Source organism: Sorex fumeus, unplaced genomic scaffold, assembly GCF_029834395.1.
Source record: "Sorex fumeus unplaced genomic scaffold, SorFum_2.1 ptg000037l, whole genome shotgun sequence".
Lineage (NCBI taxonomy): Eukaryota > Metazoa > Chordata > Mammalia > Eulipotyphla > Soricidae > Sorex > Sorex fumeus.
The window spans coordinates 9,708,007-9,732,659 of NW_026606094.1; the positions used below are offsets into that span (position 1 = coordinate 9,708,007).

At 39.3% G+C, this 24,653-nt stretch overlaps 1 protein-coding gene across 8 annotated transcripts in view; it reads left to right on the forward strand.

The window, feature by feature from the left end:
- The window catches only part of CADPS2 (calcium dependent secretion activator 2), a 546,904-nt gene that overhangs the window by 224,514 nt on the left and 297,737 nt on the right, over positions 1–24,653 (forward strand). For all 8 annotated transcript variants that reach the window (XM_056118152.1, XM_056118156.1, XM_056118154.1 and 5 more), the window contains exons 4-5: positions 7,836–7,916; positions 21,605–21,841. In XM_056118152.1, coding sequence (XP_055974127.1) covers positions 7,836–7,916; positions 21,605–21,841 — 318 coding nt within the window. The remainder of the gene's footprint in view (positions 1–7,835; positions 7,917–21,604; positions 21,842–24,653) is intronic.

The window sequence follows — 24,653 nt, forward strand, 5'->3', positions numbered from 1 at the left end:
ATTAAGTAAGCCAAACACTGAGATTGTAAAAAGTCTTGTGATAAAAGAGCTGGGTGGTCTTTGGGAATCATTGTAGGGATTGTGCCGATTACTTTTCATTTATAATTAGTAAATCACTCTGTCTTAGAGTAGATAAATACAGTGGATAGGCATATGCATTAATCTTGAGGAAAACACTATATTTACTTAATGATATAAATCTGCCTACTTGTGTTTTTCAAACTTAAGTGTTAAATGTATAAGGAAACAGAATGTCACTTGTTAGAGCAGAATTACATTTTAATTGAACGGAACATGCTTTAATTGAACTGAACTCAGAGGGTTTTTTTTTTTTTTGACCAGACGAAAAGCACAATTGATTCAGGTTAGCACCTAGAAAGGCCTTATTAAAGGGGAAGCACAACTTTAATTCTCCTTTGAGTGATTGAGAATATTAATACTAAGATATTAAGATATCTTGATTCTAGAAAATAGTTTCTATTTAATCATAGAAGGCAATGATGATAAACAGTGCTGTGAAAGGCACATTTTAAAAGATCTTTTTTTTGTCCAAAATGAACAAATTTAGTTAAGTGTATGGTATTTGTAGTTTTTACTACATTAGAAGAATGGTGTCACAAGTTATAAAATGAATCTAATGGGTGAAATTTGGTTTATTTGTTTTTGTGTGTCTTATTTAGTCTGACACTGATTTTCAAGGGTTGCTTTTGGTCTAGGAGTTGTTCCCACAGATCTCAGGGAACTTTGTGATGCTGAGGATAGAACATGAGCCTCTTGCATGCAAAGCATGTGCTTCAGAACTTTAAGCTATCTACTAACCCTAGAAAATTATTTTTAAGCCACTTTTAATTTTTTTTCGTAAGAGAGTTAGCCATTAACACCTGCTTTTTAACCCTTGAAGGGGCTTCACAAAGAGAGACTTGCTCTCTAAGAATTCCTCTTTTCTTCCCATAATGTTTTCATTGTGCTGAAGAGGAATGTGATGAGAGTATGATTATTTGACATCTGCAGGTCAAGGCAGATGAATATCTCATCAAGATGACATTTTCTCTGTTCTTCACTGTTCCAGTTGTGTTTCTGTCTTCACAAAGCCCTGCAGATGCTCTGGTTTCAGAACGTCTATCCCATCACAGAATTTGTACCTTGTCTGATCAATACCTTCCTGGTGGCAGTTCATATACTGTGGTTACCGCTTACTATATCAAATAGCAGGGGCTGGAGACAGTGCACGGGTGAAGTTGCTTGCCTTGTACGCAGTTCACCACTTCAATCCGTGACACCACATATGTCTCCTGAGCACAGAGCGAGGAGTAAAAACCCTAAGCAATGCTGAGTATGGCCCCCAAACCAAAAAGTAGATTAAAACATAAGTAATAAATACGAACTAGAATTACACAACTTTTGTAGTTTCTGAAAGACTTATAGTTGTTCTTGCTGTCAGATGATAGTATAAGCAATAGTAACTGTAGTCATGACCCATTTAGATCGACATTTTGAAGAGCCTTGGTCTCATTTTCCCTAAAGAAAGAATGTAACAAATCATTATAAAAGTGAGATTGATGTGTTTGTTTTAGATAGCAAGTTTACGTGTAGGAATGTTCTAAAATCCATATAGCCTCTTTAGAACAGATGAATAAGGGCTTTTCTTCAAAAGATTCTTAAGGGGACATAGTTCATCAAATTTTTTTGAGCTGACCACCCCTTTGAGAATCTCCGGTAAGTGCTGCAAGTCCGATAGTTCCTGAGGGATTAAATTTTAATGCCTTTGTCTACCAAATGATCTCCCCACCTGAATGATCTCAGTTCCCTGGAAGTCTTGGCTAACTCTCTTGCTTAGCTGAATCTGAATGTAGGAACAGTAATTGTGTGATGAATAGGAGGGAAATAAAGTTGCGTTTTTCATACCAAATATTTGTCAAGAAGTGAAATATTTTGGTAATTAAAGCAGCAGAGAGCTCTGCATAATAGGCAGTAGAGACATCGCAGACAATAAAGATACATTTGGACATCTGTTGCAGTTAAGGTTGAATGACCCTCTTTAAAACCTGGAAAAAATATGCTGTGCCAGGAGAGGACATCTGTGAGGTCTGTAAGCAGCTATTATATAAAGTGCGGAAATGAGAAATGTCAAAGAGAGTGTAGCTAATACAGAATCCAGACTCACCTCGGCCCCCTACCACAGACTCAAGTCCGTATGAGGCTCCGTTTACTTGCTCTTTAGGCCAAACCGTATGCAAACAACAGTTGGACCACCTTTATCTAAAAGTCTAGTGCCCACTACTTCTCTGACAAGGGAAATACGTGATCATGAAAATGATTGTCTCAGGCTGTAGACTTATCCATTGCACTCCAGCTGTGGTGACCCCAGATATTTCCCCAGATGTTGGCAACTCAACTACTAAATTTGTGGTAGTGTGATACTGCATTCACACTGATTAAAGAAAAAGAAAAGATAATAAAAATAAGAGTTCACCTTTTTTCCCCAACATGTTTTTTTTTACGCTAAACAAAACCAAGTTCTCTGGAGGAATCAGCAAAGAAAAATAATAACAATATGCACACATATATAGCAACAGGCCATGTACCTGAAGCTACTGGGAAAACTTTCTATCTTGTAATAGTAGAGCTCAGATCATGAACTCACAGCTCCTGAGCTCTGGTCGACCTCAATTGGAGCTATGATCCTATGCTACAGAACTTCAGGTAGGACTGAATGCATGCTGTGAGGAGAAAAGACTAAATTTGACACCTCTGGGGCTTGAGCATCTGCGTAAATAGATATGGTAGGGTAGGACTCATGGAAGGAGTGACTGGGGCAGGTGTTGGAAATCAAGTTACCATTTTAAACTTAAGATCACTGAGCCTTTTCTTTATTCAAGTTGAAATATAAGTCTGGACCTCTGGTGAGAGGTTGGAGCTGTTACAAAGCCTCAAGGCTATGATGTTTACAGAGTTGGAGATTGAGAATTCACCCAAGCAGGGAAATAGATAGACTGAAGTCTTAAAACCTAGTCCAACACTTATGGACACTAACCATGGGAATTTACTTCCATTTTCATCGTGGAAATGAAAAATAACTTTGCTTTACAGAAATTTCAAACTTTCAGTAGAAAGAGGTACATAATTACTCAGACGGGCTGGAACTTGGAAGGAGTGAGGGTGTGATATGTTCCGTGCTCCAACTGTTCAGAATCTTAAACATATAAGACATGATGGTGATCATAGTAGCCTGTCTTTATAGTAAATTATGTGGGACTTATTGTTATTTTTTAAATCACTATGGGGTCTGGAGCAATAGAATTGAGTTGTAGGGTTATTGCCTTGCACGTGGCTGACCTGGGTTTGATACTCTGCATCCCATACAATCCTCCAGGCAACTTCAGGAGTAATTGTGGAGTGAGAGGCAGGAGTCAGCAGAGTCTGGTATGTCCTCAAAGCCAAAAACAACAACAACAAGAGCAAAAAATCAAAATAAGCAAATGAGAATACACAATGCCAAGGAAACATGGGTAAGATAGGTGATGGTATCGAGATCGTCATTTTGGTTGTGATATGCAGCTATGCTTTTGTCTGTGTTGCTGTAGAGAAATAGCACAGCCTACATTGAGTCTCACATTAGCACTGAATGTGAAACTATACTTCTTCATATTGAAAAGTAAACCTCTAAAACCTGTTTAAATGATGTCAACCAGTGTCATTTCAATTAAAAAATCCAAGTCGAATACTGTCACTTGGGGAAAATCCCTATGAAAATCATGTAAACTTAATATTCTTAATTATGGCAAAAACAAAATAAATACTCAAAATTCAGAACATGGTTGAGGGAATAGTTGAGGGGTCAGGAGCATAGACACGGACCCCTGAAAACCACCAGGTGTAGCGCTGGAGGGCTTCCCAAGGAATGCAGGGTATGGACATCTGAGTTTGACACATCAGAACCCTAATGCATTAAGCAGCCATCAACTGCTTCCCCCCCACACACACACACACACTGAGCACTATTTGAGAGCCTCCCAACACTTTATTACAAAATATTGTATACTGAAATTGCTACATGTAAAATGAGTTAAACTGATTAAATTCTCAGTTCTGTTGCCTACAGAAGAGCAATGAAAATTTTGTTTATGGTATTGATTACATTAGCTCCCCCTTTTTTCTTTACACAACATATTTGGAAATCTATTCTTCTAGGTTCACGAAAGGACAGCAGTAATCACTGACCTCCATAATTTTTCAATCTGAAAAGTTTCTTTAATAGGAAACTATTAAAAGACAATTTAGTACAGCAATCTTTGTTTCTTTCCTTACATTTTTTTCCCCAGACAAAATGCAATTTCGGTATTAATATTTTAAAGAGTAAGAGAAAACTGTCTCATTTAAGAAACATTCTTGCAAAACTCAGAAGTGACAAACAATTATGTTTAAAATGAAGTAAAAGATATTAATCTGACTATATAAATATTTAAAGGTATTAAATGGTGTTTTTTGAAGTTCCAAGGAGCACGGTGGCCTTTTAAAATGTTAAATGCTCTTTCTTGGTGGAGTTATAGCTCTCTAGATGTAAGTAACCCATTGATCTTTCTGAGAGAAGATAATGGTGCTTAAACAAGAGACAAAGGAGATACCATATTATATTTAGTGTATTCAAAATATATAGTGACAGTTTTCTTAAAAGTAATTTTTGCTTTTAGGACCTTGTTATCAGTAGCCAGGAATATATGCTTGTCACATACTGTTTTACTTAACATATTTTAATAGAAGTATTGTGATTATAGATACAATGAGAAGGAGCTTGGACTGGAGCAATAGCACAGCGGTAGGGCATTTGCCTTACAAGCGGCCAACATGGCCGACCCGAGTTCGATTCCTCCGCCCCTCTCCGAGAGCCTGGCAAGCTACTGAGAGTATCTCACCCGCACGGCAGAGTCTGGCAAGCTACCCGTGACATATTTGATATGCCAAACACAGTAACAACAAGTCTCATGATGGAGACGTTACTAGGCTCACTCGAGCAAATCGATGAACAGTGGGAGAACCGTGACTGTGAGAAGGAGTTTATTTCTGTTTGACTTTAAATCATATTAAAGCAAAAGAAGTAAATTTGGGGGTAAGACAGAACATGTCTAATTACAAACTTGTTTCATGACAAATTTTATTTTATTTATTTACTTATTTATTTTGTGTTTTGGGTCATACCCAGTGATGCACAGGGGTTACTCCTGGCTCTGAACTTAGGAATTACTCCTGGCGGTGCTCAGGGGACCATATGGGATGCCAGAGATTGAACCCCGGTTGGCCGCATGCAAGGCAAATGCCCTATCCACTGTGCTATCACTGCAGCTCCAGGCAAATTTTATTTTTTAAAGTCAACCTTTAAAAAATAGGGCTGGAGCGATAGCACAGCCGTAGGGCATTTGCCTTGCACGCAGCCAACATGGCCGACCCAAGTTCGATTCCTCTGCCCCTCTCGGAGAGCCCGGCAAGCTACTGAGAGTATCTCGCCCGCACGGCAGAGCCTGGCAAGCTCCCCGTGACGTATTCGATATGCCAGACACAGTAACAACAAAGTCTCCAATGGAGACGTTACTGGGCCTGCTCGAGCAAAAGTCAAACTAGCAATGTTTATTAGAAAGGTAACCTTATATTTTCACTTTACTAAAGGAAAATAATTCTGTATGTACCTCTAACCTGATGTCTGTAATGGCGACATTGTTCTTTCCTTTCCAAAAACTCAGATGTGATGATGTCATTCACTGCTAAAAACCTTTAATAACTTTCTCATGTGCTGCAGGTACCAGCTCCAAATTCCCTGAGCAGTGACAAAGAAGTAGCCATTGTTCACTGTTATTCTTTGCTGATTCTGTTTGTTTGGGGGTTACTCCCGATCCTCATCAGTAGCTTCATCTTGTTCCTCAAATTCATCTATCCTTCTCTTTTTCTCATCTCCCTCTAGCCTTGTTCTTTCTAAGATCACTCCTGATCCTACCCTCAGACTTTTGTTGTCTTCTTACTGGAATATCTGGCTCCTTCAGCATCCTATCTCTGCATTCTGATGCCATCATCTAGTTGTCCTGATTTGCTCTGACTCATCTTTTGCAAAATCTTTTCTGATCAGGCCGTCTTTTAAAGACTGTTTCTTAAAATCAGTCTCTCCTCTCCTGGGTGCTTCATGTTTATTTAGTACTAGTCAGCCTTTAGATTGACCTTTACTAAGGACTGTGCTTGCATTTTATGATCTCTGCTTCTGAATAGTCAGAAAGAGAGAGAGAAAGTAATTAAATGTCTTTCTCGATATTGGTAGCTTACCCAGTGCATCCCACACAGTTGCATGGTATCCTACAGCCCTTCTTCAGCTTATTATTTTTTGTGGTGAACCAATGAAGAAGGAGTGAATGAAAAATTGTGGAAGATAAAGTCATAAGGAAAGATTAACAGGAGTAATAGGAAAATATGGGGGTTAGTTCATTTGGACAATACATATACTTTTCAATGTAAATAAAAAAAATCATAGTATGCTCTTTGAATCAAATTCAGGACAAGAAAAATAGGATTTAATATGGAGTCAGATTATAAAAGAGTATCTGTTATAAGAAGGATATCTTATGGTATGAGTCTACTGGTAGAACAAACAGGAGTATCTGAACAGGAATTAAACAGGATGAGAATGCTATTTGGGTCTCCCAAAGAGGAATTGAAAGAGCTATGCTTGAAGTATCACGTTTCACTCAAAAGAGTGAAAGAATCCGGAGTTCCAACCTCCATCAACGATCAAGAATCAGGGATGCTGTCTCATTTGCCAAGGCATCAAAAATCAGATGGGCTGGACACGTAATGAAATTTAGAGACAGCCGCTGGACTAGAGCCATTACCGACTGGATTCCAGGGGACGTCAAAAGACCACGTGGCCGCCCACCTACCAGATGGTCAGACTTCTTCATCAAGATCATGAACAATCGGTTTGAGGCTCTTCGTGTTCCTAGAATGAACAGATGCCATTGGGCTACACTAGCATGCGACAGGGACAAATGGAGACGTTACTGGCACCCGCTTGAGCAAATCAACGATTAACAGGAAGTCAAGTGATCTAGTGATCTGAACAGGAAAAAATTTATCAATCAAAGTAAACTTTAAAAGTTTATCACTGGGGACTGGAGAGATAGTACAGCAGGTAGGGCATTTGCCTTGCACGAGGCCGCCCCTGGATGGATTCCCAGCATCCCATATGGTCCCTTGAGCACCACCAGGAGTAACTCCTGAGTGCAGAGCCAGGAGTAACCCCTGAGCATCACCAGGTGTGACCCAAAAAAAAGCAAAAAAAAATTAAAAAATTAAAAAAATAAAAGTTTATCACTAATGCAGAAACATTAAAAAATTAAAGGGTGAAGGGGATAGTTTTCTTAAGAAATAAATAGGCATCATTTAGTATCTTGCCATCTAGAATTGCATTTTGGGAATTTGAAATAATAAGAGGTTAATGTGGATTAAATAAACTTAATGGAAAATTAATATAAACTCAAGAAAAATACTTAATTTGAGGATGGACAAAGAATTTTAATAGTGTCTTGTTTGGGGTTTGTGTATTTTTTAAATGGAACCATTATTTGTCTATTGACTTTAGAGATTTAATATTATTGTGAACAAAATAATCAAAATGTCCAGAAAGAAATTAAAGAAATTAAACTGACAGTCTAATCAAGCAACTTCTATGTTCTTTTCTCAATGTCAAGAAAATTCATTTAAACAATTTTACGTTTTGTGTTTCATTTTACCCTTATGTAATCTGTAGGCCAGTGTCATTAAGCAGTCACTTACATGTAATTTGTTTTATTTTTAAGCTGGATAATGCAGATGAGCAAGCAGCTCAGATCAGAAGGGAACTTGATGGTCGTTTGCAGTTGGCAGAGAAAATGGCAAAGGTAAAAGATTAACTTTTACATTTCCTCCTCTCTTCTGTTTTTTGTTTGTTTGGGAGTTACACATAATAGTGCTCCGGGGGTTACTCCTGGTTCTGTGCTCAGGGCTCATTCCTGACTCTAGCCAGTGGACTTAAGTGTGATTTTGGGATTTAACTAGAGTCTGTCACAAGCAAAGCTGTTACCCTTGTACTATGCCTCTGGCCCCACAACTTTTCTTTCTTTACTTTTTCTTTACTTTTCTTTCATTCTTTACCTGGTAAATGTCCATCAAGGTATACTTATGGCACATTTTGGTGTCAGACTAATATTTGAATAAAAGAAAAACACACTTTGAAATTTAAAGTTCTGTCTTGGCAGAGATAGCACATTCAATGCATTATTTTAGTTAAATGTGTAATCACCATGTTTCTGTAAACAGAAATGTAGTTCAAATAAAAGTAACATGATTCATTTCAATACTTTACTACTTTTTAAAATGAAAATTTTCCAAATTACTGTGTGTTAAATTGTTGCACTAGCTCACTTCATTGGTATAAAATGTTTATTCCTTCATAATATATCTGAGGTTCTAGTGCTCTTGATTGCTCTGAAAATAATATTTTTTCTTCTTTCTATTCTGTTAATCAAACATTTTGAATATTTGATATATGAACACTCCTCTTTATCTCCTTCCCTCTCTGTCTCTGCAGAATCATCCTTGTTTCAGTGTTTTTCTTCCATTTGAAAATTTTAGGTATAGCAATTAAAGTACACAAATATTCAGTTTATAGCTCCATTTATGCACCCATATAATGTTCCCAAATCAAGATAACATAATAGCACTTGAAAATATATATCCCTACTGGTTTTAACACCTGGATTGTTCATATGCTTTCACAAAGAAATTAGGTATTTATGAACATATGTTTCATGAGAGTTAAGAGAAGCAGTTGATAAAAAGGGAAAATCTATTTTTTCTTTAAAAATTGGTCACAGAAATATTCATTGTCAGAATCAAACCAGATCTGTGTAAGCAGGAATTTCTAGAATACAGAGGCGTAGCTTGATGGTCTTAATTTAGGGCCAGAGAGTTACATTTCACTCAGAGGACAGTGATTTTCATCAAATGTCAAAGGACAGTGTGACATGTTACTCTCCTCTGGGTAGCTTGAGAAGTACTGTATCATTCTAAACATTCCAATATGAGCAAGTAAGACAAAATCAAGCAGCTTGAGTTTGTGAAAGGATCAGAGAGAAAAAAGGTCTTCCTGAAATTCTAAATTAAATTGAAAGCTCTCTGAAAGGGCATTTACTTTTGTGTGTATGTATGTGTATATATGTGTACATATGTATATATATATGTATATATATATATATATGTATGTATACATGTCACTATCACTGTCTTCCCATTGTTCATTGATTTGCTCGAACCGGCCCAGTAATGTCTCCATTTTGAGACTTGTTGTTACTGTGTTTGGCATATCGAATACATCATGAGCAGCTTGCCAGGCTTTGCTGTGCAGGCGAAATACTCTCAGTAGCTTGCCGGGCTCTCCGAGAGGGGCGGAGGAATTGAACCTGGGTTGGCCAAGTCAGCCACATGCAAGGCAAACACCCTATAGCTGTGCTGTCGCTTTAGTCCATCATACAATATAAATATTATATTGTATGCATTATATATATTTTACTTATGCATATACATATATACATATATCTATAATTTGGGGGTGTAGAGATGAAATTTGGGGGCCATACCTGGAAGTGCTCAGGGTTTGCTTCTGGCTCAAGCATCAGAGCTGGTAGGACTCAGGTGCCAAGAATTGAACTTGGGGCAGCAGCATGCAAGGCAAGTGTCTTACCTGCTGTACTACTTTCTAGCTTTAGCATTACTTTTAGTGAAGACTTGAGATTAAGGGAGAATCCAGAGACACATGCCAGTTCTCACACTGTAGGTCTCTATACCTGTGCTCAGCATTTGTAAGTGTTCCTTCTTCACCTGAGACTGTTCATATTATTCTAAATTGGAGTTAATACACCAAGGTATTAGTTTAATCTGTTATACTTTAGAACATTTTAGTTTATAAGTTTTATTAGAAGTTTAGATCATTTTCTAGGGAGTTACATGACAGGAAAGAAAGCCTTGGTAGTATTCCCCAGTTCATGTTCTGCATATTCAGGGACTTCTCCTTGAAGAAACTCTAATGGTTTCATCATAAATGTGACACGGTAGAAGTGTGGAAAAGAATGTGAAGCAAACAAACAATGTTAAGAAAAAAAAAGTCATGGAAAGTAAGATGCTGTTTGGTTAATAATATCACAGTGGAGAAAGAACATGTTCACTGATTTTCTACTTCAATTTCACAAAATTTCCAACATCTTTGTAAAATATTTATAAAGCTAATTATGATGTACTGATCTTGTTGCATTATTTCTCTGTGATGATCTGATGATCTCACAAAGACAAATGCTATACTAAATTTATTTTAAAGATAAGGTCATTGAAACTTTGGGGAGGTGATGGATAATTTTCTAGCAATTAATAAAATAGGCAATTTATGTGACTGTTTGGAGTAGTCTTGGAATTAAACCTGACACAACAGTCCATTCTTTGTCCTGATGCTGCTTACTTATTTGTGATGGTACCACAATTTACAATAAATATTCTTCAAAACTGCAGACTGGTCGTTGATCACTCGCTATTTAGAAAATAGAGATCAAAGAGCTAGTATGGGGGTAAAGCACTTCCCTTGCATGAAACACAACCCTAGCTCCACTGCCACCATCACCTGTCCCCTGAGCACTGCTATGAGTGATCTCTGAGCACAGAGCCAGGAATAAGCCCAGAGCACAGCAGGGTGCGGCTCCAAAGCAAAATTTTAAAAGAAAGAAAAGAAAGCAGAGAAGGTGAAATCAGAAAATGAAGGTGGGTGATAATAATTTTTAGTCCAGTCGACAGGGTAGACTAGTTCTTGGCAGTGATATATTTCTAGCTAGAAAAAAATAGCACTGTAGCACTGTCCTCCCTTGTTCATCAATTGGCTCGAGCAGGCACTAGTAACATCTCCATTGTGAGACTTTTTTTTACTGTTTTTGGCATAGAGAATACGTCATGGGGAGCTTGCCAGGCTCTGCCTTGCAGGCGGGATACTCTAGGTAGCTTTCCGGGCTCTCCGAGAGCTCTCCGAGAGGGGCAGAGGAATTGAACCCAGGTCGGCCATGAGCAAGGCAAATACCCCATGTGCTGTGCTATGCTCCAGCCCAGCTAGAAAAAAATTACAAAACAAAGCTTGGAGTCATCTTTGATTCCATTCTTTTTCTCAGACATCATACTGGGTTTATCAGGAATTCCAAGTGAAGAATGATTTCTTTTATTTTTTAATTGTTTTATTAGTGAATCACCATGGCATACAGTTACAGACTTACAAACTTGTACAAACTTGGTAAAAACTTTGTGCTTGTGTTTCAGTCATACAATGACTGAGTATCCATCCTTCTACCAGTGCCCATTTTCCACCACCAATGATCCCAGTATCCCTCTTCCAAGCATTTCCAGGCAGTTTTCCTCATCCCAGGTACCCTGGTGTCTCACATGAATAATGTGGATAATCCTGTCCTTTGACTGGCCTCCAGCAGCCTGTGCCCCACTATCACAACAGCCAGTGATTTTGTGCTCAAAGCCTTGTGACTGCTCCCTTCACTAAAAGTGAAACAGGTTCCTACAGTGGCCTGAAAAGTTCTATATGATCTGGCCCTCGTCTCTTTTCTCCCATTAAACTCCCTCTCTTCTTTCTGCATAAGGGCTCATCCTGGTTACTTGCCCTGCTGACAGTGGTCTGCACTGACATTTACCTGCATGCTCCCCTAGATTTAGCAAGGTTCCTTCGAGCAATAGAACAAATGTAGATGTATGAACTCCTATTGGTCGAATTTCTCAGAACATAAATATAAATGCATGTGAACTACATCTATAGTTTTCAATGTCTCTCTCTCCACACACACACACACACACACGCACACACACATATATGCCTATATGTACGTATTTATGATCATCCAAGTATATAGAAATGCATGGTTTTGGTTTCTAAGAAGTGAATTGTATGGTTTTGGGGACTGACAAGTTGGAAAAAACATTTATAATAAAGTGCTAAGTTTGAAATTCAGGTTAGAGTTGATATTGCACTCTTGAGTCTGAATTCTTCAGAAAAGGAGAGCAGGCCAGAAACTCAGGTAGAACTCTCTACATTACAGTCCTGAGGTAGAGTTGATGCTTCTTAAAGAACCCTTTCTGGACTGGAGCGATAGTACAGCAGGTAGGGCATTTGCCTTGGATGCGGCTGACCTGGGTTCGATTCCCAGCATCCCATATGGTCCCCCAAGCACCGCCAGGAGTAATTCCTGAGTGCAAAGCCAGGAGTGACCCCTGTGCATTGCAAGGCATGACCCAAAAAGCAAAAAAAAAAAAATCATTTCTTTGCTCTTGAGTCATGTGGCTGATGTTATGGATACCCCATACATATCAAGAGCAATTTGATTTGCTTGAAATCTAGTGATTTGCTGACTATATCACAGAAAAATATAGATGGGTATCTTCCACTCAGTTGGTCCCATAACCTTAGCCAAGTTGAGTCTTTTCTTGACAACCCTCCAAAAGTTATAACACTTTTCTGCTACTCACTCCCTGTCATCACTTGGCCCTTTTCCTTCATAACACTTTCTTTGTGATCCCCGTCTCCTGAGAGTAAAGTCCTCAGTCACACAGATTCTGCCCAGTATCTTCATGCTTATCCATGAAATGTCTACTGCAGAACTTTGTGAACGTCTTTTGATAGAATTAATGTTTGTGTGCTGACATATTGCCCAAGAAAACTAGAGTTTTGCAGAATTCCTTTTTTTTTTTTTTGCTTTTTGGGTCACACCTGGCAATACTCAAGGGTTACTCCTGGTTCTGCACTAATCTGCACTAGTGAATTACTCCTGGCAGTGGCTCAGGGGACCATATGGCATGCTGGGAATCGAACCTGGGTTGGCCACGTGCAAGGCAAATGTCCTACCTGCTGTGCTATCAATTCAGCCCCCAGAATTCCTTAATTTCTTTGTGGGAATCTGAGAGATCATGGGAGCGAGAGCAAAACAGCATTGACAAGGAAGTCCATCCACGGAGCTGTGCAAATTTTCAGGAAAGTAAATGCTTCCATGTTTTACTTATGATCCTAAGTTTAGAAAGAAAAAAATATAATGGAGACAGTGGAAAGAGACTGGACTGAGCATGGGGAAACAACATCCAGGGGTGTCAAGACCAGGCTCCACCTGGGGGAAGGTGAAGAAAGTGCTAAATTTGAATAATAACATTTTTCCAGTGTAAGAGAAAGTGCTAAATTTGAATAATGAGAAATTTTTAGAAATCTAGTATTGACTTTGTATACATATGTTGGAGTTGCTAGTGAGCTAATCGGTGCAGAGGGTAAAATTAGAACATTTAAACCATAATTAGTGGGCAGTAGTGATAGCACAGAGGTAGAACATTTGCCTTGCACATAGCCGGCCCTATCAACCTGGATGTGATTCCTCAGCCCCTCTCTGAGAGCCCAGCGAGCTACCGAGAGTATCTCACCCGCATGGCAAAGCCTGGCAAGCTACCCATGACGTATTTGTTATGCCAAAGACAGTAACAACAAGTCTCACAATGGATACGTTACTGGGCCCACTTGAGCAAATTGATGGACAACAGGAGGGCAGTGCTACAAATTAGTGGGAGGTCATGGTCACTATCCTCCCCTTGTTCATTGATTTGCTCCAGCGGGCCCAGTAACGTCTTCATTGTGAGATTTGTTGTTATTGTTTTGGGCATATTGAATACATCACAGGTAGCTTGACAGGCTTTGCCGTGCGGGTGAGTTACTCTCGGTAGCTTGCCAGTCTCTCCAAGAGGGACGGAGGAATCGAACCTGGCTTGGCCAGGCCAGCTGCGTGCAAGGCAAACACCCTACCCCTGTGCTATCGCTCTCACAGAAAAACTAAAGAATAACCTTATTTCTGACTAGGCTGTTATTTAAGAGTATTTAATCAGTACCAGGGAGATAGAGGAATTAAGGCACTTTGATTTGAGGTGGCAAACTCTTGTCTGATTCCCCAGCACGATGCATGATCATACGAGTTAGGAGTGATTCCTGAACTCAGAGCCAGGAATAAGCTCTGAGCACAGCTAGGTGTGCCACTCCACCAAAATTGTCATAAACTTATGTACAGTTCATTCTGTTTCCGAAAAAGAGACAGCTCAAAATGAAGTCAATATACTGTCAGTAAACCGCAAAGGCAAATCAGTTAAATGTGTGCTTCTTTAAAAGATAAAAATTTATTGTACTGTTTCCAAAGTTTGAGAAGAGTAAACTTCAGTGATTTCTGCCAGTTTCTTCTTGAGAAAAATGAGAATGGAGAGTGTTTTTAATTGAAGCTAAAGAAAGATATGTTTTTACTAGAGGGCCATCCGCCAAGCTGGCACACATGTGCTCGGCCACTTGGATGCCCAGAACTAGATTCTGGGGGAAGAGGTGGGGGATTGAGATACCCAGAGATTCTCAGGTGCTACATTCTTCCTTGTGCTTGGGGATAACACATGTGGTGCTTGGGGGGACCATGTTAATTTTATATTAAACCAAGTCAGTTATATATATGCAAGGTGAGCACCTTAACCCCTAAATTATCTCAGGCTCCAAATGTATGTGTATGAGTATATACATAGATTTACTCAAACATTTATACACACACAGACACACATATATTATAACTCCTTGAAATTTTGAAGAAAAAATGGTACATGTATACTTGCAAACCTGCAACATATTTGTCTTTTACATTTCTAAAATGCAATTTCTGGCCATAATAATATGATTTGGACAACATAAAATGAATAAATAATGCAGATGTAATTCAATGCATAATAATTCAAACTAGATTTCAAAACTAGAGTCAAGTTAGACAATTTTAGGTGAACTTAAGCTTCATATATTCTTTTAAACTTTTTATTGAATTACTGTGAGATAGATCCTACTACACTGTTCATGATTGTGTTTCAGTCATACAGTATTTCAACACCCATCCCTCCATCAGTGTACTTTTCTCAGCACCAGTGTCCTCAAGGTTCCCTCCCATCACCACCACCCCCGCCCCCACCTGCCTTTATGGCAGGAGCTTCTCTCTTTCTCTCTCTCGCCAATTCCTTCTCTCACTCCCCAATTTTTTTGGGGGGGTCATTGTGGTTAGCAATATATTAGATCTTTTTAAATGTGGTTTTTTAATAAGAATATAAATGATAATCGGTGGATTGTCTTACAAACACACATGATTTGCATCATTTTTATTATTGTTATTTTGGGTCACACCTGGTGATGCACAGGGGTTACTACTGGCTCTGCACTCAGGAATTACCATTGGAGGTGCTCAGGGGACCATATGGGATGCTGGGAATTGAACCCGGGTCGGCCACTTGGAAGGCAAACGTCCTACCCGCCGTGCTATCACTCCAGCTCTGATTTGCATAATTTTTCCAGAGAAAATTCTAGAAGGTAACACGTGATCACTTTCTGGGATCTTTAATCAATAGCAAACAATACGTTGACCCAAATAATTGCCACAGCTGATCCTGGTCTTCAGTGTCACATGACGTTGAAAGGTTCTGCCTCTCGATTTTATTTTTTGGACATATTTCTAAGTTTGAGCACCTTTTAAAACTGCTTATTTAGTCCACAACATAAAAAATCTTTTTCTTATGGCTTTCCATTTCTGTTTTTGTTGGGGAAGGGTATATATTTTAAGATAATTCTAAACCTTTCTTTTTCCAGATGATACCAAGTATTTTAGAACCAGGTAGTCCTGTGTGTTTCCCAAGTGGAATTTCTCCTCGGTCAAAAACAGAGCACACTTGTATTTGGTACATTTTGGTTGATTACTATTTTGGATCAGAGAACATTATTACCCATAAAATTCTTGACATTCTCAGATTCCAGTTATACAACATAGAATGTTCTACTTTCAGATGAGAAGACTGGTGTTGTAAAAGTGTTGCCTCAGATTGTTCAATGTTGTGACAGTGATCTTTAAGGATCTTCCTTGGGGGCTGGAGAGATACTCTTAACAGATGAGACTCTTGCCTTTTACACAGCTCACCCGAGTTTGAGCCCCAGCACTGCATATAGTTCCCAGAGCATCATCAACAATGATCTCTGACAGAGACCCAAGAGTAAGCCCTGAGCACAGCTGAGTGTGGCCTCTAAACAAATACTTTTTTTTAAAGAAATTCTTCCTTGGAAAGATGAAATCATGAAATTTGCATGCAAGTGGATAGACATGGAGAGTATTATGCTTAGTGAAATAAGTCAGAAAGAGAGGGACAGACATAAAAGGACTGCACTCATTTGTGGAATATAAAGTAACATAATAAGAGATTAACACCTAAGGATAGTAGAGATAAGGGCCAGGAGTATTGCTTTATGGCTTGGAAGCTGATCTAATGTGCTGGGGGAAAAGGCAGCTGAGATAGAGAAGGGACCACTACATAAATGATGGTTGGAGGACTTGTTTGGAATGGTCGATGCATGCTGAAAGTAGACTATGGACCAAACAAGATGGCCGCTTAGTACCTGTATCGCAAACTGTAACACCCAGAAGAAGAGAGACTAAGAGGAAATGTGCCTGCCACAGAGGCAGAGTGGAGGGCAGGAAGGGTTGATGGTGGGAAGGATACTGGAAACATTGGTGGTGGAGAATGGGCACGGTGGAGGGATGGGTACTTGGACAATGTATGACCGAATGTTCATGCAAGTTTGTAAGTCTGTAACTGTATCTAATGGTGAAAAAAAATTTTTTTAAATGTTTGTAAGGGGAAAATATTCTTTTCAGACAGCATTGTTATCAACAGAAAAAACTAAAATCTATAACCAAATTATCAAAATTAATAAAAGGTTTATGAAGTTTGCCCAAAAAAATCTTCCTTGGGAAATTTCATTAAGAATATAGATATTTCATCTTGAAAAGTTAGGTATGTGCCTTCAATATTCATGTAACTTTATTTTTTATTTTATTGAATCACCGTGAGATAGTTACAAGCTTTCATGTTTGGATTACAATCACACAATGATCAAACACACATCCCTCCACCAGTGCACATTCCCCATCACCTATATCCCCGGTATACCTCCCCCTCCCCCTTTCCTGCCCTCCCCCTGCCTCCATGGCAGACAATATTCCCCATACTCTCTCTTTACTTAATATTCATGTAACTTATTCTTAGATTGTTGTACCATATTTGATAGGGTTCAAATATGGTAACACCTACAAGGGTGATTAGAGGTCGCCCCAAAAGCCTCTATCCCTCTCGGAAAGACTGGCAAGCTACCGAGAGTATTCCGCCCGCACGGAAGAGCCTGGCAAGCTATCTGCTGTGTATTCGATATGCCAAAACCAGTAACTACAACTGGTCTCATTCACCTGACCCTGAAGGCTTCACCGACATGGCAGCACTGAGAAGGATGAGAAAGGAGAGGCCGACAAACTCTCAAGGCCGACCTAGGCTGCCACAATGAAGGAAGACAAAAATGATCGTCTGTACTTTCAATGCACGTACGCTAGCATCAGATGCATCCATCGAGGACCTGATGGTACAAGCGCGAATGATCAAGTACGACATCATTGGTCTGACCGATACAAGAAGGCACGAATCTCACCATGTCGTTTTCGACACTGGAGGAGAATTGTTCCTCAGAACATGCGATAAAAGAGGTGTCGGAGGCGTCAGTGTTCTTGTCAACACAAACTTGGCCAAGAGCATTGATTCATTCGAATGCCTAACAACGCGAATTGGACGTTTACATTTGAATAGATGTGGCTCACTGCCTGCAGTCTCTATCTTCGTTGTCTACGCACCAACATCTCATTATGATGAAAGAGAAATTGAGAAGTTCTACATGGAGCTGGAGAAGTTCTATAAAGAAGACCACACCTTCTACAAGATCATCGTGGGTGATTTTAATGCCAAGATAGGACCAAGAAGATCAGCTGAAGAACTTCACATCGGGACCCATGGCCTAGAATGGAATGAACAGGGTGAGAGACTGTCTGAGTTCATCATGTCGACCAAGACCATCCATGGTAACTCACAGTTCCAGAAGACAGAATCTAAACGTTGGACATGGGAGTCTCCTGGTGGACGATTCCACAATGCAATAGACCACATCATATTCAATCGACGATTTTGCCTGACTGATGTATCTGTTGTCCCAAAATTTCTAATGGGATCGGACCACCGTCTCCTTCGTGCAAAATTCTACTTCACAGAGCGGGGAGAAAGGGCTGCAAAGTTCAAAAAGAGAACTCCCAGAACGACCACCAACTGGGAACTCTTTGGCACTATTGCGGCAACATGGGAAGATGCCATTGTTGACAACATTGACGAGGAATACGATCGACTGGTTCAGCACCTCCATGAATGTGCAAGGAACGCCAAGAGAGAGATAGCCACAAAAACACGCCTGTCTTTGAAAACTCTTGAGCTAATTTGCCAGCGTGGTTTGGCGCATGCCTCAGGCAACCGCAAGCTAAGGTCCGAGCTCACAAAGCAGTGCAGAGATGCGATCAAGGAAGACCTCAAAGAGAGAAGAGCAGAAGTACTGGTAGATGCGGCAGAAGCTGGGAAAAGTATTCGTTACGCCCGCCTGTCCTTCGCCAACTACAAGACCAAGATGACCGCCCTCCGACGTCCTGATGGATCCATCATATCCTCCAGAACGGCAATGGAGAAGATTATCCATGACTTCTACTCAAATCTCTTTGATAGCCATGTCCACTTGCCGACATACCAAATTCCGCAGGATGGATATGTCCTTCCCAATGTTCTCCCTTCCGAAATCCGACACGCCATTTCGTTGGTAAAGAAACAAACAGCACCCGGCCCAGACAAGGTCAGACCTGAACACCTGAAGAACCTGCCATCAGTACTCATCAATACACTGGCTTGGCTCTTCACTCGCTACCTGTCTGAATGCAAGGTTCCATCCTAATGGAAAACCAGCAGGACCATACTACTGTTCAAGAAGGGAGACATCCATGACATTGGCCACTATCGCCCTATCTGCCTATTGTCTGTCATCTACAAGTTGTTCACTCGAGTCATCCTAAATAGGATTGGCAGAACACTAGATGAAGGACAACCATGCCAGCAAGCCGGGTTCCGCAAAGGATTTAGCACCATCGACCCTATCCACACAATAACCAAACTCATTGAGGTTTCTCGGGAGTTTAAGATGCCGCTCTGTTTAATGTTCACTGATTTAAAGAAGGCCTTTGATTCTGTTGAGACGAAAGCAGTCATTGAAGCCCTAGCCAATCAGGGCATTCAAGCCCAATACATCAGAATCCTCTGTGAGCTGTATTGCGGATTCACTACCAGGATCTCACCATTCTACAAAGAAGTGATCGTTGATGTCAAGAGAGGGGTTCGACAGCGTGATACCATTTCACCGAAACACTTCAGTGCCACCCTCGAGAACATCATGGACGACTGGAATGGGAAGGAATGGGAGTGAAGATAGATGGTCGGCAATTACACCACCTCTGCTTTGCTGATGACATTGTTTTAATAACACCAAACATCAGCCAAGCGGCACAAATGCTGGCCGACTTTGACCGTGAGTGTGGAAAGGTAGGACTACAGCTGAATCTTACAAAGACAATGTTTATGAGAAACAGCCTCGTTCCTGATGCCCCATTTGCTCTCTCAATGGAACAACCATCTCCGAATGCAACAGCTATGTGTACCTAGGTCGAGAAGTCAACATGACAAATGACCTGGCACCCAAGCTGCGCAGGAGGAAGAGAGCGGCTTGGAATGCCTTCAAGAACGTTGAAGAAATAGCTAAGAGGGCGAAGAACCTCCGCCTCTGGGCACATCTCTTTGATTCCACTGTTCTTCCTGCATTAACATATGCCTCAGAGACCTGGGCCCTCCGCAAACAGGATGAGAACGCTATTCGGGTCTCCCAAAGAAGAATAGAAAGAGCTATGCTTGGAATATCACGTTTCACTCAAATGAGAGAAAAAATCCGGAGTTCCGACATCTGTCGACGATCAAGAATCAGGGACGCTGTCTCATTTGCCAAGGTGTCAAAAATCAGATGGGCTGGTCACATAATGAGATTTAAAGACGACCGCTGGACTAGAGCTGTTACTGACTGGATTCCACGGGATGCCAAAAGACTGCGTGGCCGCCCACCTACCAGATGGTCAGACTTCTTCGTGAAGATCATGAACGATCGATTTGAGGCTCTTCATGTTCCCAGAACGAACAGATGCCATTGGGCTACACTAGCACGACAGGGACAAATGGAGACGTTACTGGCGCCCGCTCGAGCAAATCGACGACTAATGGGAAGTTAAGTGATTAAGTGATTCTTAGATGTTTGCATGATGATTATATTGGTTGTAAGGGAAAACAGGTGGCCTGAGGCTCTAGGAATGGTTTAGGAGGTCGAACCAGGTTTTCTTGCCTTCCCAGGAGTCGGAGAGGAAATGCAGGCTCAGAAGAGCTTTCTGGGTGGTCCCCATCATCTTCGAGAAGTGTTTCCATAGGTTCTGTTTTAAATGGTACCAGGAAGCACTCATGAAGGCATCAATTTTAAGAGGGAGTTGGACAATGTTTAGAAAGGTGTCTGCTTCCTATGCTTTCCCTCTGCTTGTGTGTTTTTCCCTAAAAGGGAGTTTGTATAGTACTTGGGAGATTGCACTTCACTTGCTAACACAAAGCTGTTAACCCTCCAACTTCCAGGGAGAAGAACTAACTTCCACAATGTCAAAGATTAAGAAACGGCCGAGAAAGTGAGGCAACCTCATTGCTGTTTGTAGGAAGACAGATATGTATAATTTTCTCAAAGAACAATTTGGCAGTATTTCTCAGCATCTATTGAAATATCAATATTTGTGCCTTAGAGTGAAAGAGGCAGTAATCTGATTGCAAGGGATAGGGTTGAACAGCATGGTCGATGTAATCAGAAAGAAAAAAGCATCTGCAAAATTGATATTGTTAACTTTCGTACATCTTTTACTATTAGCTGTCCTTTAAATTGCATGTTTCTGAATCTTTACTAAAAAACTGAATTTATGGCTAAAGGAACCTGAATATTGCATATTTTTGTCAAGTGAAAATGAACCAACTCTAGAAATTACTTTTAATTTGGCTGCTAAATTTTTTAAAAAAGCATCCTCCAGTAAGGTTCATCTTTGTTAAGTGTTTGTTCTCTAACAGATATAGCAGCAGGTAAGTAATACTTTCAGTTTAGACTATTTCTCTCAAGTGCTTCACAGCTAATTGTGATTCTATGTACTCCATACATTAAATTAATTTATCATTTATACAATAAAACATCTTATTGTTATATTCACAATTTCTTAAAATAATTTAAAAATAATTCATCTGAATTTTTATATAAAGTTATTGTGTACATAATAATCTATATTATAATCTACTTATAAAGTACCTTAAGATAAAATCAAAATAAGTTGCAACTTGAGAGTTATAAAACTTAGTGATGAAAATGTCAGTTTTATTATTAAGCAAAATGTCACAGTTTCTTAAACAGTCAAAGATAGCCTGATATTTTATGGTAATGTTGGAATATAACTTGTGTAATATTGTTATTTTAAAATTTGTTTTCAAGGAAAGAAGATTTCCGAAATTCATAGCAAAAGAAATGGAAAGTATGTATATCGAAGAGTTGCGGTCTTCAGTGAATTTGCTAATGGCCAATTTGGAAAGTCTTCCAGTCTCAAAAGGTGGTCCAGAGTTTAAATTGCAAAAATTAAAACGTTCCCAGAACTCAGCATTTTTGGACATGGGAGACGAGAATGAGATTCAGCTGTCCAAGTCTGATGTAGTCCTGTCATTCACCTTAGAGGTAAGTAAACTTTATTCCATGCTGACCTCTGCCAGCACAAATGAATCTACCGAGTAATTTCTCCATTTTTCATGGTACCATTTCAAATGTAAACAGTGTAATGGATTTTAAAGAAGTTAAGATTTTCTTCATTTGTGAGACAGTTTGTGAATGAAAATTAATGCAAATTAACCTTTCAACATACCAGTACTATTAAGATTCTATAATAAAATAATAAAAATTTTCAGACAACTCTCTTTGTCAACTAGGCTACTCTAAAGTTACTGAAAAAATAAGCTCAGAAACATGGTTGGATGCAAATAGATTTTACACATATAATAGAATTCTCTTGAATTTGGGAACTCCTTTCAAACTTGATTTACCTTAGTTTTCTTCTTCACCTATGGGATCATATTTCTAAGTGTATTCAGATCACTTAAACCAGCTATACAGTACTGGGTGCATGTAGATAAAATAAAGAAAATTCTTTCTAAATATTTCATTCCATTGTAAGTAATATTAAAAAGAACAGGAACAAATTTCATGCTTTTAACAGTTTGTTCACCAAAACTTCAAAATTCCATCTCTTTTATACAAATAACTAGAAACCAGCTATTGATACGGACTTAATAAAGCTACCTGTTGATGCTTTAAATGGTTTCATTTCTTCTTATTCTATCTCAATATAATGACTAATCACACACACATATATTTACATGCACACACACAACACACACATGAGCAGTATTTAGAGTTCTAAGCATTTGAAATGCCAACTTCCGTTTTATTTTCTTTTGTTTTGGGAAGATGATTTGGGATCACATCAGCAGGTGCTATCTCTAGCTCCTCCTCTTTTCTTTTCCCTCAGATTTGTATGCCCATATTTAATTATTTTTTTTACAGTGTAACTTTTTCTAACAAGATTTTCACATTTAAATTTGTATATAAAGTTATTGTGTACATGTGATTTTCACATTTAAATTCATTCATGATGGAAATTTATAAAGGAAATTATAATCTATAAATCTATCATCTCTATAAACACTCTGTCTCTTTAGGACTGAAAGCAATTCTTTTTGTTAATTATTTTTTCCATTTTGGTTTGGGGGCTACACACAGCAGTACAGGAGGGTCAGAGTCTAGTCCTGATATGGTGTTTAGTGGTTGTTTTTTTGTGCTGCTGGGGGGACCATGTGTTACCAGGGATTGAACTCCAATTCCTTTTTGTTGTTGTTGTTGTTGTTTAGTTTTATTGAATCACTGTGAGAAAGTTACAAGCTTTTATGTTTGGGTTACAATCACACAATGATCTAACACCCATTCCTCCACCAGTGCACATTCCCCACCACCAATCTCCCCAGTATACCCCTCTTCCCCACCCTCCCCCTGCCTCCATGGCAGACAATATTCCCCATACTCTCTCTACTTTTTGGTTTGCAGTGCAGATAATGAGAGGTTATCATGCTTTCTCCTTTATCTACTTTTGGCACACATCTCTCCTCCTGACCAATTCCTCTATTCCTCATTTTCTTAGTGATCCCTTCCTATTCCATCTGCCTTCTCCCCTCCACTCATGAGGCAGGCTTCCAGCTATGGGGACTCCAATTCCTTTGTGAAAAACATGCCTACCCATCCTCTGTGCGTTCTCCATGGCCACATCCTTTTCATTTAAAATCATAAACAATTGTGAACAATAAGGTTCTGATGACTGTTCCTATATATATTTGAAAATGATGTTTATTTGAGTCAAAGTATGAATTGTGTTTGAGTCAAAGTATGAATTGTCCATCTTTGCTATCTTGCCGGTATGTAATACAAGACTGCTAATAATAAAATTGTGTTAGAAGTGAGTTAAAATATTATTTTTCATGCTGTAAAAAGCTTTCATATCTGCATAATTATTTTGATGTCCTCTAATGCTCCTCTACTTAAGATGCTTTCCTATCATAGCATAGTGCTGATCTACTCCCTGGTACCCACTATATTTAAATAGGAGTTATGTGTCCAGTACTAAAAGGAAATCACATTAAGTCCAGACTACACATCATCTGTCTTTAGGATTCCTGAAAGAATAGTCTAGGACCCTTCTAGCTCCAAAACCTGTGTGTTAGCATAGCTGAGCAAATCATTCTCCCTAGTTCTTTATTTAAGCTTTCCTTCTAATAGCCAAGGTTTCAGCCCAAGGACACTTTTAAAGCAAGCAGTTAATCCAATTTCAGGGTCAGAGTATCAGTCAGGCTTAGTGTTGGTCCATTAGATAAAGGAGTCTACTAAGAATGGAAACCCAAGTATAAAAGACTAAGTGCATATTTGAAAAATGGCTTACGTTTCCTCTTCCATTTACAAATGCTCCCCACTCTTCCCTTCTCTCATATGTTGTATTTCCTTACCAAGTTCAACGTTAGCCATATCTCTGATAACCAACATCTAATTTAAAATGTACATTTTTTTATCTGAGGTTTATGTTCCCTAGAGTATAAACTATAGAAAGCTAAAGTTTGTTTCTCGTGTCATCTCTCATTTTTAGTGAGTAATCACAAGAGCATCATATGGTGCCCGACACACAGTTGATTCTATCCATGAATACTTATTGAATTAGCGACTTTGATGGCATCAAAAACGCAGCAGTGAGCCAAAGAAGATTAATTTTAGGTCTCTCCACTCATTAAGTCTTCAGAAAGAATAACAAACCAAGAGATAAGTGAGCCAGAAAACACTCAGCCCTCTGATGGCATGTTAAAATTAAATGTTTAAGTAAGTCTCAGAAAGCAAATGTTCACTTATTAAGTTATGAGTCTATCTTCTTAAGGGAATTGTGTCAGTGGCATGAGTA